A 17,043-nucleotide genomic window follows, 5' to 3' on the forward strand; every position below is an offset into this window, starting at 1 on the left:
CTGTCCCAAATCAATGACTAAGAAGTGCCCACACATTGGCTGGCCAACTCAGCTTCGGCTGCCGAAACTGCATGCAAAACCATGCAACGTTCGGGGGCCGAACATAACCTTCGGGGGCCGAACATTGGGCACTTTCGGCGGCCGAACTTACCTTCGGCAGCCGAACCTATCTTTTGTCCCCAATGCCTTTTCTCTTCACAACTCACTCATGTTTCAGTCTAAACCTTTAAAATACTTACAAAGAATGGAGAAAACCTTCTCTTACCCGTCTCGAAACCTCTGACATCCTCGAATTCCACCGGACGGTAGAAATTCCGATGTCTGAATCTGCCGGGTATTACATTGTTAGTATATTTTCCTTAGGCCATTATCTTGGACCTTTTTGTATGTCATTTTGGTTATTAATAAAAGAGGTTTTATTATCATTATTATTTGTCTGCATGTTACATAATAATAATTAACATCCCTGGTTACTTATTATTATGTTGATAATAATAAAATATAACTAGTATGATTATTGATTGATAATCATGAGATGATTATGTATATGTTGATATAATTCAATAATCATAGATACTTGTTAGAGAACAAAGTATTGGATGGACCCGCATTGAGATCACTACATGGGTTATTTTCATAAGTGAATCTCTAAGTAGTTATATCTTAATCCTTTAACTTGAGATTGTTATAGTTTCCAACATAAGGACTGTTATGTTTTGACATAACCAAACATTATCTTTAATCGGACAATCATAAAGGTTATGATTGAGCATGATAGAAATTATGTAGAGGATATTGAACAATCAAGATAGAATTTGTCCCTCTCTTTGAGAGAGATATCTTCTAGGCCCCTCGATAAGTGAGACTAAAAAATGCATGGCCATGCTCAAATGAATTGATAGTGTGATCAATATCATTTGATTTTATCAGTCTACTTAGAGATAGAGAAATCATAAGTTTGAACATTATAAGTTTGATATTGACCATGACTTATTTTCAAACTAGATATCGTGTGATAAAGGGATTAATACAGGTTCTATTTATTAGGCTTTATCGGACTATCGATCCTCATATTAATTGGGTAGTCATAATGTCTTGCTAGAGACCGCTTATGATTTATGGGCCTTGTGGGACTGGGCCTATTGCCAATTAATATGAGCCTATTGGGTCACACACAAAAAAACGTTATTGATGTGCTATGTTATATTAATGGGATAAAAGCCCATTAGTATAATTAATTATAATAAAGATGTTATTATTATTAATATTAATTATTTATTATTATAAGATAATAATATTTAAAAGGATCTGTAGTCTATCTGTAACTGTTATAGATAAAGGACTCTATCACATAGATATTTGAGAATCTACGAGATTGTGATAGTTGGTTATGAACACAACTCTATCACATAAGATATTTGAGTATCTGTGAGATTGTGATAGTTGGTTATGAACACAACTCTATGACATAGATATTTGAGTATCTACGAGATTGTGATAGTTGGTTATGAACACAACTCTATCACATAAGATATTTGAGTATCTGTGAGATTGTGATAGTTGGTTATGAACACAACTTTATCACATAAGATATTTGAGTATCTACGAGATTGTGATAGTGAGTGATAAATACAACTCTTTTACGAAAAAAATTATGGGAAAACAAAAAGACTTAAAACGTATAAAACTCCTGCTGCGAATGTGGGGGTTAATGTTTTTGAAAAAATTGTTTTGAGCTGCAGATTGGAAAAGCACATAGCTTATCCATCTTGATAGAGCTAGCACTCTAGAAGGATAAAAGACGTTCTTGTGGATACCATAGCGAGTGTTCGTTGAAAAAGCAGCACCATCAGTCCACAATAGTATCTTCTCGTCGAGTCTAACAGGTTAGTCTCTTATCCTTCCTTTCGAATTAAACGAAGCACTTGGATCCTGGTAGGAAAACATAGATTTTTATTTTCTGCTACGTGTTTTGGGTTGCAGTAATCTCTTGGTTTCCTAACAAACAGCTGTGTACTTGGATTCTTTATGTGATTATCCAGCAGATTGGAATCCAAATTTAGTGTATAAAGAATTAACAAGGAATCCTACACTTGAGTTTAATTGTGGTAACTCCAAAGCAAATGAAATTCAAAGCCCTGCCCTTAGGTACATCCATAGGTTCCTCTGTTACACATTTTCTGGTAAAAATAAAGATCACACCAAGCTAACCAAGTATGAGCTATTCTTTTTTTGGTGTAAGTTGCATAAACACAAAGTTATTTTGATTTCTGGTTAGCCTCCCAATTCAAGACTATTTTTTAGACTAGATGTGGCATTTATTTATGTTCTATGATATCTATGTTGCGCTGTAGAATTGGGTCTGCTTAATATACAACGCACTGATTTATACATTACTGAACACATTCTTCCCTTAGATATTCATGCACTTGACTCTATAGGCTTACTTTGCCTCAATGAGAGGAAAAAAATTCTGTTTTGTCCTCCAGGTCCTATCATTCCACCTCGATCACACTTATTTCGAACAGAGGACAAATTAGGACCATCCACCTCAGCACCTCCAAAATCTGATGACCATGCCCGACTAGCCTGAATTGAGGGCAAAATGCAGTATATTGATGGTCTAGATGCAATTGTAACGACCCGAAAATCGGACCGCTACCGGCGCTAGGATCCAGATCGGCTTAAGGCCGCCGGGACCCGTAGCAAGTCTGACATATAACCTGTGAACCTGTCAAATCCCATACATGATCATACATACTCATAAACCTGTAAACTTTTCCTTTCCATAAACCAAGCTCAACCTGTGCATACTCATAACATAACATAAACCATACACTGGAGCCCTCATCAAATGCTCCAATGGGGTATCATAACATACATGAATTAAGCTTGGTTGAACATAAACATCATAAAACATTCTATAGATCATGTATCAAAAGGAATTACTATACAAACTCGGTCAAGCACAATTTCTAAACCTCAATACATCATCATTACATATCATAACTGTATAAGACATTATATTACAATTTAATCATGCCCACTGCTAGCTATTACATAACCATGACTTTACTCTATCCGACCTCCTGCTCTATCCTGTACCTGCAAGCCTGGGGGTTAAAGGGAGAGGGGGTGAGCTAAAAGCCCAGTGAGTAGAACCATAAAAACATATTAACAAACATGCTCCAATGAAATGCATCATAACACAGACAATTCACATAAGGGTTGGGTGAACTTGTCACCAAATAGTCCCAGCATCATTTGTGCCAGGCCGTAGCATGGGGTCCTGGTCTTCCTGTCATATCATACATTACTTACCATTGCCCCAGGGCCTCCTCTAGGCTCCTGGTCTTCGAGTTCCATATCCGTGCCAGGCCGTAGAATGGGGTCCTGGTCTTTCATTTCCGTGTCAGGCCGTAGAATGGGGTCCTAGTCTTTCCTCAGGGACTAATTGGGTCATCCAACATTGTCCCACATCAACAATAAAGAATGCAATGCAACATATTCGTGAAATCTAATGCAATCATCCTATTGCATACTCATGATGCGTGAAGCAAGATAAACATTAAATTTCTCAATTTAAAAGATTAAGTTTAGTTCCACTCACCTCTGGCTGACTCTGACAACACCGAAGCAGCTGAACTCACTGCTGGGGTCCTCGGTTCCTCGGGTCCGAACCTACACAGGTGGACTCAAATGAGGGACCAAACATATTAGAACATGACTCTAAAATACTCCCCAAAAACCCCCTTAGAACACCTCAAAACATCATGGAAAAACATGCAAAGGAGGGCTGCATAGGGCACTTTTGGCGGCACCTTCGGCGGCCGAAAGTCCCTCCAGAGCCGAAAGTCAGGCAGGTTCGGCGGCACCTTCGGTGGCCGAAAGTGCCCTCCAGAGACGAAAGTCTCTTTTCGGGGGCAAGCTTCAGCAGCCGAAAGGCTTGCCTCCCAGCCACGTTCGGCGGCCGAAAGTCCTTCGGCTGCCGAACCTGGTTTCTGCCAAAGGGCAGAAACTTCAGCTCCTCATGCACCAATGCCTCCCAAACCTTCCAAACATGCATTTTTCCTATTCTACAACATGCATACTCAAGCATACAAGTTCCTAGGGGCTTCAACTAACTTAAACCCCATCTACAACACATCAAACATCCACATTATTCATAAACACAACATATACCCATAAATATAACAATAACCTAATGGATGGCTTTAATGACGCTTGAGAAACAAAGCTCTAGGACAGGTGAAAAGACATGGGACATGAGACTAATCTGGGTGAACCACATGTAAAGATAGTAGGTGCCAATTATGAAATTGAAATATAAAGAATCGAAGATCTTTAGGGGGCTTCTGATATGACTCAATCTCGCCCAAGGTATGTTACAGTAGTGATTTTCTATTGGTCTAAGCGATGACATATCTGTAATTAGAAAATTTGAATATCCAGACCTAAATGGCCATGATGTGAACACTTGATCTCTTATGACATTTACGAGCACATCCAGTTTTGACAATTGCTGTCCATTTGACAAAATTTTCACTAAACCTGTTTCTTACCATTGAAATTTATTACAAAGCAACCATCATAATCTTTATAGCTACGAGATTCCCTATCCATTAGCTTGTACATTCCATATTCTTAAAGAAACTACTAACTAATCTACTCTTCTTATAATATAAAAATGTAACGACCCCAAAATGGACCGTCACCGGCGCTAGGATTCAGGTCGGCTTAAGGCCGCCAGAACCCGTAGCAAGCCTGCTATACTCTCTGTGTACCTGTAAAACTCATACATGATCATACATTTTCTGTGAAAATAAAAACTCTTTTCTGAACCAAGGCTTAACCTGTGCATGCACTATCTCTGTACTTTGTACTCTGTACTCTGTACTCTGTACCCCTTACTAGAGCTTGCTCTAGCTGGGTTATCTCATACCTGTTAAGCCTGGTTTTCACAGACAGGAAAAACATATATACATATACAGATCATGTTCATACCAAACATCACTAAGTCAAGCACATTTCTAACTTTATACACAACTAGTACATCTTTTTAATATTACATATCCATTCTAAGCTATTACAAATCTCTTTACTCTTTCTGTACTCTGCTGGACTGTCCCTGTACACTGTACACTGAACCTACAAAACTGGGGTTAAGGGAGTGGGATGAGCTCTATAGCCCAGTGAGTAGAACAGTAAAACATCTCAGTAAAATATGATCTCATGGAATGCACCATATCACAGACAAACCACATCAAGAGTAAACCTGTCACCACATAGTCCCAGTAACTCTGTGCCAGGGCATAGAATCGAGCACCTGGTCTTCCTGTCATATATGTATATGTGTATATAACACCTCTGTACTTACCATTGCCAGGGCGTAGTCAAAGGCTCCTGGTCTTTATTATAACTGCCAGGGCGTAGTCAAAGGCTCCTGGACTTCCTGTCTGAGACGATTAGATCATTCAGCATTCACTCACATCACCAAATAACTATGCAATGCAACATATTCGTGGATACTAATGCAATCAACCTATTGCATAATCATGATGCATGAGATATGCTAAAACATTCCATTGTGCAAGTAAAAAAGTTAAGTTTAGTTCCACTCACCTCTGGCTAACTGGACTGACTCTGCAGGCTCTGAAAACTCTGGAGCAGAACTCACTGCTGCTCTCTCTGGTTCCTCTGGTCTGTACCTATACAGATGGATTCAAATGAGGGACCAAACTAGCTTATGAACAACTCTATGACACCCCCCAAGAATCCCCTTAAACTCACTCTAACATCCATGCAAAACATGTAAAGGAAAGCTGGACAGAACACTTTCGGCGGCAGGTTCGGCGGCCGAAAGTCCTCTCCAGAGACGAAACTCAAGCACCTTCGGCGACCGAACTTCCACTTTCGGCTGCCGAACCCTTTCGGGGGCAAGTTTCGGAGGCCAAAAGGCACTCCAGAGACGAAAGTCTCTAACCTTCGGTGGCACCTTCGGCGGCCAAACTTCCCTCCAGAGCCGAAAGTCCAAAAGCTCGGGGCAAGCTTGGGCAGCCGAAGCCACCTCCTCACACCTCCTCAGGGGTTCGGCGGCCGAATGTACCTTCGGCTGCCGAACCTGAGTTCATCAGCAGGGCAGAAACTTGCCCTGCCTCTCGCCCAATGCACAAAACTCACTTCACCTCAAACACCTCAATACTTCCACTTGCATACACTCATGTATATGCTCAAAGGGGTCAGAAACTACTTTAAAACCCCAAACATACAACAAAAACAACACAGAAATAAGCTTTACTCACAAAATCATTAAAACCTCACAAAAAACCCTATTCATGCACCTCTCTCCATAAACCCCATAAAACCTTCAAAAAACATAAAAACAAGCTCAGGATCTTCACTTACCTTTTGAAAACAAGTGGATGAATGATCCTAACGTGGAGTTTTGGAGCAACTCGCCTTCAAACTCTCCAAACTTCACAACTTTGAGTTTTAGCTTAAAACCTTCAAAAGATCATAAAAACTAATCAAATCTTTGCATGATTTCATGAAAACATGAAGACATACTCACAAAGGACAGAGTTTCACCTCAGCAAGTGAAAGAAACGGTGCTCTTACCGCTTCAACCGACTGAGGGCCATTTATAGGTGGCTGGCCAGACCACCTTTGGCGGCCACACGTGAAACCGAAAGCCATGCATGTTCGGCGGCCGAACCTGGCTTTTCTGCCTTGGTTCATTTCACTCAAAACCTCATTTCCTTATGTTTTAAAACTATGACACATACCAAAACATGTTAGAAAAAACATCACTCTAACCCTTCTAGAGACGTCCGACATCCGAAACTCCATCGGAAAGTAGAATTCTGATGCCAGACTCTAGCCGGGTATTACAAAAAAGCAGTTCAAGATACATGTTCAAGGTACGCATTTTACTAATCATTTAAGTTGACTATAATTTTTATTTCGCTCGCTCACTTGAGTATTTTTTGATTTGGATATCGGAGTGACTGATTCTAGACACTAACCACCTCACCTTTTCCTTTTTGTATGTTGTCGAGTCATATAAAAAACATTTTCCACAACATCATTTATAAATATTATATGTTGAAAAATTATAATATTCTAGAGTAATATTACTTTTAATACTCTTTGAATTTTTTTAATATATATATTTCTTATTATTTCTTATTCTTTCTTAATTTTAAAACTTTTTAAAGAATTAAATAATACTCAATTATTGTCATTATAATTATTCTATATATTTCTTTCCTTCAGAATAAATACCTGTAATATTAGTCTAAATATATTTTCCTTTCACTATAAATCTCTTTAACTACACTGTTTTTATATTTTAAAAATCTCTTTTTTTATCTCTTACTCAACTATTATCATTGTGATTGTTACTACGTTCATGTACATGTGCTTTTATGGTAATCTTCATACTTATTATTGCTAGATTAATTTCACAAATTGTTTATATTAATATTTGTGTGTATATATATAAACATATATATATATTTTATCATATATAATAATTTAATATAAATAATAATTTAAAAATAAATCATAAGACATTAATAATTTAATAATTAATAACTCAGCTTATTTTTAAATGTAGTTGTTTTGCATTATTTGATGGAATAATTTATTCTTATTTGTTTTATGTTGTTGTAATCGGTATTTTTTAAATATTTTTGTAATATAATGTAAATTTGTTATATTCTTCATATTATTTGTATTATTAATAATTAATGACTCATGGAATAAAAATGTATTTGCAAAAAAAGTTAGATTTAATTTTAAAAAAATCTGTGAAGTCAAGCTCAATTTTTTTTAGTAATAAGGTCGAGTTTGAACATTTTAGAAAACTCATTCTCGAGTTTACACAAGTTTTTTAATCTGAATCAAAACTTGTTTTTCATGCCTTTTTGGATGTAGATTAGGCAGGAGATTCTTCGGATAGAATTTCAACTATGGGATTTATTATATATTTCTGCAAAGTACCGATAAGTTGGAGTTCTAAAAAGCAACGAACAGTTGCTCGGTCCAGTACAAAAGCTGAATATAGGGCAGTGGCTTCAATAGCAGCTGAAGTTCAATGGGTTAAATCCTTGCTAACTGAACTCGGCCATAAGGTACCACCACCGGTCATTTACTATGACAACATATCTACGATGTATACATATCATAATTTTGTTTTTCATTTCAAGATAAAATATCTTGAAATAGGTATTCACTTTGTTTGTAATTTGATTCAACAAGGAGCTCTTCGTGTTTTTCATAATTCTTCTAAGGATTAATTAGCTAATTTATTGACAAAACCATCAACTAAGATGAAGTTCCATATTAATAGGTCCAAAATTGGTCTCCATGATGGATCTTCAATCTTGCAAGGCAGTGTTAGAGATAATTTTGGTTCAGTTTTGGAATCACAATCAAAATCAACCACTTGAATTTATCTTCTGTTATAACTTTGTTAGAGATAATGTTGATTCGATTTTGGAATCACAATCAAAATCAACCACTTGAATTTATTTTTTGTTATAACTCTGTTATCTTTGTATTGGTTGAAGTCTTGATATATTGGACTCTCTTATACTACATTCATATCAGAAATAAAATAAGTTTTCATTCTGATAATTTTTTTTTATCTCAGTTTAATAATACGTAAGTTTGAAAAATGGCGTTTCTAGGATGGGGAGTTGTAGATGTTGTGGGCTACGAGGGATCCTTTTTTGTTTTTGGAATAAGGATTGTTTATGCTCTGAGTAATGTTCAGCTCTTATTGCGGAATGAATTTATCCAAGATCTTACTTTGGTTTTAAATGCGATTCTCCTCATAAGTGTTTTTACTCATAAAAACTTTTAGTATTTTTATTTTTGAGTTTGGTGGACGATAAGGATTTAGTCCCAACCTATTCCAACCCAATACAGAATCTCATATGGAGTTGTTGGACAATAAGGAAGCTTGCTTAATGGTTTATGTAACCTTTGAAGCATAGTTGCCTTAGATTAGCTTATGGAAGAATTTGCACAAGGTCTATTTTGAGTAGCTATTCTTCTTTTTGGTGGTTAAGGATTCAAAAGAAAAATTTTTAAGAAATTTTGTTCTAGAGACATCAGAGGAAGGTCTTATAGTGAGATGTAGTTTAGCTAAGCAGGATTTTTTTACAAAGAATTTTTGTAGCATGGTTTTTTTACAGATTCCGCTTTTGTTTTTTCTTTTTTTAGTTGTTGGTATGGGCTGTTTTGGCTTGAATCTGTTTTATTGTTTTTTTTTTCTCTCTTAGCATGCAATGCTTAGATCGGGAGACCTTTCTTTTGGTTTGGAAGGGTTGTACTTTTGTTTTATTTTATCTTTTTTTTAAAGTTTTTTTTAATAAAATTTTCCTTATAAAAAAAATCAAGTATAAAGTGTTTTTTGCTAGTACATCGATTAATTAAAAATGCATGAGAATAATAATTATGATATAAAGAAAATCCAAAATGGTAACAGGGTGAACTAAATAATAACCACCACCTTTATAAAAAGAGAAACCTACAATGTAGTTCAAGTCTAAAGACAACCTTGTCTAGGTAGTGAGTCTGCTACATAGCTGATATCCTACAAGGAATTGGTTCAATAAGTAATGATAGAACTTGGTCTTTAGTCTCACAGTTTACAATCCCAAATCCGTCTCCTTGATGGTACGTGCATTGTGCCATTCTAAATAAATTGAATGCTATCTTAATAAAAGTTTCTGAGAATGGAGAATTTGTAGTCTTTTCATTATTCATTTTCTTCCATATCTCGCTAATTAGAAATCGAATGTGATAACTCGCTTCTGCTTCTGAAACTCCAGTTTCATGCATGTAGCATTGAATTGATTTTGGAACATCACCTCTCTTTAGTTCATCCTGATGCATAATGAGCAAGATAAGATAATGCTAATTCTAAAATCAACAAAGAAATAAATGAGATATTTCAAAAGGAAAAGAGCATAAAGAGGAAGAAATACTTACAGATGATGTTCCAAGATCATTTGCAAGTCTAAAAATCGTGGATGAATATCGAATTATATTGGAGTACTCTTTCAAGCATTTTAAGGCATCATTTGTGATTGGAGAGTTTACAAGAAAATAAGCATGAATTAGTATTACGTGACCTGAGATAGAGATCCATGCATTGTCAATGTATTCTTGTAAACTTGGTATATGTCCATTGTAAAACCATCTAGCCTCCAATAAGAATGATTTGCATAGATCTGCCCACTAAAAATGTTTAAAATCGAATAAGCAATTATATGAATTGCAATTAATATAATTTCTTTTTTAGTTAGTTTCAAATTTTCATTTGAATCTCTTGCAATACAAGATAAACATTTAGCCAAATATTGAAAGGTGGCAAAATTTGATCCTATTCACCAATTCAATTGATCTTAACCCACTTAAAGTAATTTGTAAAATGTTTCATAAAATTGAAGGTTAACCTGATAACTTGACCTAAAATTGATCCAGTTAAATTGATTTGACGAACTTAGCTTTAATTTATAATTTTTTTAATAAAATCAATATTTTGACTTAAAATGAGCAATAACAAGCAGTAATAGCTGCCATTAATAAATCAAAATGGAAGTGAATATAGAAATCTGTATTATGAAAAATTTAGAACCAGCATGAAAACTTACAGCTTTCTTCAAGTAGGGAATAATGTAAATTCCTTGTTCCTTAAGGACATCAAATGCTATTTCATTTATGGAGTTATGGAACGAAAGATAACAGATCTTCATGTAGTCTGGAAGCTGCTCCATTGCATTGACATCCCATCTGAAATCACTAACATAAAAATTAGGAATAAATATAAAAAAAATACCATATGATTTAACTCATTTTTATTTTATAGTTCAATTTGTGTTAAAATAGTTATTATAATATTATGCCGTTAATAAATATGACAACGTCAATATTAACGCTGATGTAATAAGTAAAATATAATTGTTAATTAAAAAAATATAAAAAACTATTATGTGATTTCACTTATTTTTATTTTAGAGTCTGTAGTTCAATTTATATTTAATCAGTAGTTTGTGATATGATTTTTATATCAATAATTTTAAACGTCGTAAAAATTGTCGCTATTTGCTAACAATGCAATATCACATATATTATTTTGATACAAATTAAAACACATATCTTAAAATAAAAAATTAATAAAATCACATAGATATTTTTTTATATTTTTTATAAAAACATATGTATATTCATCTTTCGATTTGTAAGCCCATTTGAAAAACTTGAATAACATTAGTCAACAACCTTTCAACAGCATCAGTGAATAGCTCAAGCTCATCCAAGGTTCCATACACATCATACACATCATCAATTATTGTTACCAGTGCAATGGCCTTTGTCAATATTCTCCTACAATAGCTGAATTGTGGCTCGGATATCAACCCAATTGTCCAAAAGAAGCTCTCAATTAGCCTACTTCTGGCAAAGCTTAGCTTTTCCTCTAAGCCTATATTCCTCCACCACCTTTTATTTTAGAACAATAAAAGCTAATTAATTAGGAGCAGCCTCACACTAGAAAATAAAACTAAAGTAATAAACTATTAACGTGAATAACATACCATGACATGTGTTTTAGATCGTTCTGGTGTGTTATCTGCACGTTATTAAAATCCAATTTAGCAAGTTCTAGTAGAAGAGGATTCATGCCTTGTTTTCTTTCATATACATCTATGAACCATCTGGTCTCCAACCTTGGCATCCTCCAATGCAGTGGGAGCTCCAAAGCATGATTTATTAACTTGGATATGTTTTGGTCTTTGGTCTGTTCAACAAACTTATTTAGACGAGTGGTTGTAAAATCTCTTGCATTTTGCAAGATAGTTTCACCTTCCTCTAAAAGGAATGATGCCTCGTACAAAGATAACATTCCCTCCCAATCCTCACATAGACACTTTTTGAAGTTTCCTGCCTCATCTCGGAATATATCACTACAAAAAAACAAGGTATCAGTGACGGATTTAGCGACGGAATTTACTTCCGTCGGAAAAAAAAAATAGCGACGGAATTAGCGACGGATCAGCGACGAATACTTTATGTTTAAATTTCTGACGGATTAGCGACGGATTAGCGACGGATTTTTAAAATATTAGCGACGGAATTTATTCCGTCGCTAATCCGTCAGAAAAATCAAACAATATAAAAACAAAACCCTAAACTTCTCTTTCCTCATCTCTTATAATTTCAGCCATGCTTTTCCTCTCCTATCTTCCCCTCAGCGCCGAATCGATCTTCCTGCCACTCTCGCCGCCGCCGCCGCCGTCGCCGTTGTGAGTCCCAAAGCTGCCGCAAGTTGCTGTCGCGCGCCCCGTTGCCACTCACCGCCGCCGTCGCCTCGCCGTTCCCGTGACGGATTTGCTGTCGCCTCGTCCTCGCTGTCGCCTCCACCGCCGTTGCCACCCGCCGGTGCAACTTCCGATCGTCACCGCTCCATGTAAGTTAGTGAATATGGGATTTGCTTCAATGGTTGCAGATAGTAAAATATTTTTAATTAATCAAGTATTTTAAAAATAAAAAAAAATAAAAATATTTTCTTGCTGCGTTTAATTGAAATTTATATATAAATTTATATATAAATTTATATATAAATTTATATATAAATTTATATAAAATTTATATAAAATTTATATAAAATTTATATAAATTGAAATTTTGTATAAAATTTATATAAATTGAAATTTATATAAAATTTATAAAAATTATATAAATTGAAATTTATATAAAATTTATAAAATTTATATAAATTGAAATTTATATAAAATTTATAAAATTTATATAAATTGAAATTTATATATAAATAATTGTGGTATCATACATCATACATCTTTGTTCACTATCCAAAAATATGGTTCTAAACACTTGAAAAGTTCAACATCAACATGAGAATTGTGGATATATACTTCTCTTAATTGCAGTCCTGCAATTTATGATTGATAATTTGGATGCAGGTGCCAAAGAACTCTTGATTAGCATTTCTGATAGTAAAATTGACTTCATTTATATGTCATGGCTGTTTAGTTTAAATAGAAATAAACTTTGAAGAGTAGTGTGCTTGTGTCATGGGGTAAGCTGGGATCATTTTTCAGCCTTCACCAGACCAGATGAGTTTCTCTTCTTTTAAATTCATCCAAGGTAATGATACAGAATGATATGCAGGAGCTAGTTATTCATTCTATGATTGATTGCATGCTGATTCTTCTTTTTCTTGAAGGTACAGAAAAATAGCTTATCTAATAAATTGATACTCTTGATTTTTTGTTCTCTTGGTTGATTTACCATAAAGGAGTGCTCTAAGCTGAGGTTTGAAATATGATGTTCATTTGCATTTTGTATCTGCTATAATGTCCAAGTATGATGCATTTTCTTTTCTAATACTGTAAAAAGGAGATATGATGAGTTTTTGTCCTGTAAGAGAGATAAGGAAAAAGATAATAATCTCTACTAAATTGTTCAGTTTCCTGGGATATAATTTGGTTCCTTATTTTTCATCTTTGCTTTTCATAGTTTGTTTATGCTTAGGATGGTGGTTAAAAATTTAAGTTGATAGGAAGTTGAGTGGAGTTGCACCACGGAGGCTGGTGTGGGGTGGGTGAGAGGATCTTGTAGCATGGTCCATGGGGTGCTTGGTGTTGATGGAAGGACCACGAGGCATGGGAGCTTTTCCTTTTTGCATATGCGTAGTGGAATTTGATGTGGGGAATATTGCTGGCTGTTTTAACACGTAGAGTATTCTATTGTGACTCTTGAGCTTAAGTCTAGAACTTTCTTGTGTCATCTTTTTCACTGTATTATCGTGTTCTTGTTCTTAACATGAGTATCTTATGTCAGGTTTTCGGGCTTATCATGTTATTTCTATTTTTTTCATTCTACGTTTTGTTGTTATTAAGAAAGAAAAATTTATTAGAAGGGTTCATGTTCTTCACATGAGTTTCTATATGTCAAGTTTTTGGGTTTATCATATTATTTCTATTTTTTCATTCTACTTTTTGTAATTTTGTTATGAAGAAAGAAAATTTTATATTAATTTTGTAATATTGTTAATTGAAATTTATATATAAATTTTTTTTTCATATGTCTAGAAGAGCAGTATTATCTTAGAGGTAGAGGGCATGGTCAGCAGCTCTCTATGAATGAAAGACATGAGGCAACAGAGATGCAAAAGGAAACACGAGAGCATACTCCACAAGCAAACATATTTTCATCATCACACAACTGTAGATTCTACTTCTCCATCAGATGTTTCAGCAAACTGATAGATTTGTTTTAAATTTTATGAATATTGTTAAGTATATGGATTTGTTCTAAACTTTCGATTTTGTAAACATTGTGAAGTATTTGTGTGTATGAATATGAATTATAATGATTATGAATGACTTTTAATTTATATTAAATTTATTTTTTAGTTGTAAACTATTTAGATTATAAGAATGTCTAAATAAAATCGAAAAATATTTTGTTGACGATAATGAATATTATTGAAAATATAAATAATATTATTAATATTATTGAATATTAATATTTCCGACGGATTTCCGACGGAACTTTTCCGTCGCTAATTATTTGCGACGGATTAGAGACGGATTATGCATCACGTGACTTAGAAATTTTCGACGGATTTAGCGACGAACTAGTTCGTCGCAAAAATTTCTGACGAAATTATCCGTCGGAAAATCCGTCGCAAATTTATCCGACGGAATTCAGATCCGTCGGAAAAAATTAGCGACATGACTTTAAGCGACGGATTTGAGTCCGTCGGAAATCTGTCGCTGAAAGCTTTAGCGACGGATTTTTGACTTTCAGTGACGGAAAAATCCGTCACTGATAGTCTTTTTTTTGTAGTGTATTAAAGGTCTCTGCATTAACTACAAACTTTGATTAGGAATGTTATTTTAGAGAGAAAAATTTATTATTTAGTTCTTATATTATGATAAAATTTATTATTTAGTCCTTTTATTTTGAAAAATATATTAAAACATCTCTGACATTATAATAAATCTACTAATCCATTAATTTTAACCATTAGATATTAAAGAAAAGTGTAAAATACTCTGAAACTAATTAATAGATTTTTTTAGAAATCTAAATGATCAAATAATGAGTTTTTCAAAATTATATAAACTAAATAGTAAAATATTTAATAGCAAAAATTAACAGCGGGACTAACTAGTAGATTTTTTAAAATATGAAGAAAGTTTTAATGTACTTTTTAAGACTGAAAGACCAACTAATAAATTTTCTCATACTATAATGATCAAATAGTAATTTTTTTTTTTTTTGAAAATGAGTAAAAAGTGTTGCGGTAATTTTTTCTTTTGGAAAAGAGTAAAAAGTGTTACCTTGAGGTACATCATATCCGTGTTGTCTAAGGAGTCGAAATTTAAGAGCTGTAGCATATAAATCCTCCCTCATCCCTATATTATGGATATTATGGGTAAAGCTCATCAAGACTCTTTTTATTTCATCTTCATAGTGATAAGCTAATCCAAGTCTTTGCAAGGTGTCAATTAATTGGAGCTGATTCAAAGGATCCACAGTTTGCTTAAGCATCAACCTTACTTCTTCCTTCTGCTTATTGATTCTGTTTATGTAGACCTCTTCCTGCATCACAATAACCATAAGCAAGAAAAAGAAGTAATTATGGATAACTGAGGTGTATATACATACCCCATATTCACTCTTCAGTGACTGCACAAAATTAAAATCCCAAATGGGAGATTGGTAATTTGCAGATCGTCTCGCAGTAGTGTTCTTGGCAAGTTTTGGATAAATCATGCATCTAAGAGGATTGGAAAAATTGCCAATTCTGGGTAATATGAAGGTGCGAGTTCTTGAAGGCACTTTAGCTAAAGAGCAACTAGGACATGAAGTTAAAGAGTGGTTCAGGGCCATCTAGAAGAGCTTTTTGTTGTAGGCTTAATTTTCCAAAAGCTACAAGTCCTTGTATAGATTTGCAAACTCCAAAGAGGGTGTTACCCTTGAGCTTAATTTTTTTATATATATATAATTAGCATGATGCTTAATTTTCTGTATACTTTATATTTTTAATTGAATTATTTTTTAATTTTAAATATTAATTCAGTACTACAAAAATTCTGAAAATATATTCTCTTGAAAACATTTATTTATGGGCCATTGGCATAAAAAATTCAAAATTTTTGCAATTTTTTGTGATTTTTTCCAATGCTTTAATTATTGTGATATTGGAACTCAAATTCTCAAATGTTTTAATAAGTTTATACAAATTTAAAATTAAAATTAAGAAAAGTGTGTTGATATGGCGTGACTGATGCTATTTTTTTTATTATTTTCTTTGTTGGGCTCACATATCACGTGAAAATAATTGTTTTTCAAAAAAATATACTATTAACATAAAAAATTAAAATGTTTACCACATTTTATGATTTAATTCAAAATTTTAAAATTTAAATAAAATTACTAAAACTTTTGAGACTTTAGCTTATAATATCAAAAATTAAAGTATTAGATAAACTCAAAATAGATTGTAAAAATTTGAATTTTTCTATGCCAATAGTCCTATATTTATAATTCACTATTCATAAATCTTATGTATGTATTTTATTTCTTTTATCATTTTATATAGTTTTGATAAAAATATAAAATTAAATTTTATAATTTGAAAATTAACTCTTATATTACTTCATTAATTTTTTTTTTATTTGATTCATTAGGTTATTATGCTTGTACAGCCGGTGTTACGAGTCGCCCACTGAAAAGCAAAATACGAACCCCACCTTATCTTTTCATAATGAGAAATTGACCATCATCAAAACAAAAAGTAACATATCTCATATTGATTGTACTTTATCAATGGATGGCTTATATTCCTTTTATAAAACAATCACATTGTTGGCAAAAAAAAAGACAAAAAAACAAATGATAAGATTTTATTTGCCAAAGAATCACATTATTGATAAATAACTTTTTATCAATTCGTCTTTATATATTTAAATATAAGAGTAGAGCAAGATACAATTA

General features: G+C 33.6%; 1 protein-coding gene across 1 annotated transcript; it reads right to left on the minus strand.

The window, feature by feature from the left end:
- Positions 1–9,482: 9,482 nt before the first annotated feature.
- On the minus strand, positions 9,483–16,000 carry LOC110627586 (terpene synthase 10). The gene is made up of 8 exons (XM_043948678.1): positions 15,712–16,000; positions 15,384–15,645; positions 13,263–13,272; positions 11,610–11,978; positions 11,296–11,514; positions 10,668–10,806; positions 10,003–10,251; positions 9,483–9,897 (listed from the first exon to the last, which is right to left on the minus strand). Exons 1-8 carry the CDS (start codon positions 15,934–15,936, stop codon positions 9,589–9,591), a joined length of 1,782 nt encoding a protein of 593 aa, XP_043804613.1. The 5' UTR covers positions 15,937–16,000; the 3' UTR covers positions 9,483–9,588.
- Positions 16,001–17,043: the final 1,043 nt, after the last annotated feature.

This window comes from Manihot esculenta, chromosome 12 (genome assembly GCF_001659605.2).
Source record: "Manihot esculenta cultivar AM560-2 chromosome 12, M.esculenta_v8, whole genome shotgun sequence".
NCBI classification, from domain to species: Eukaryota; Viridiplantae; Streptophyta; class Magnoliopsida; order Malpighiales; family Euphorbiaceae; genus Manihot; species Manihot esculenta.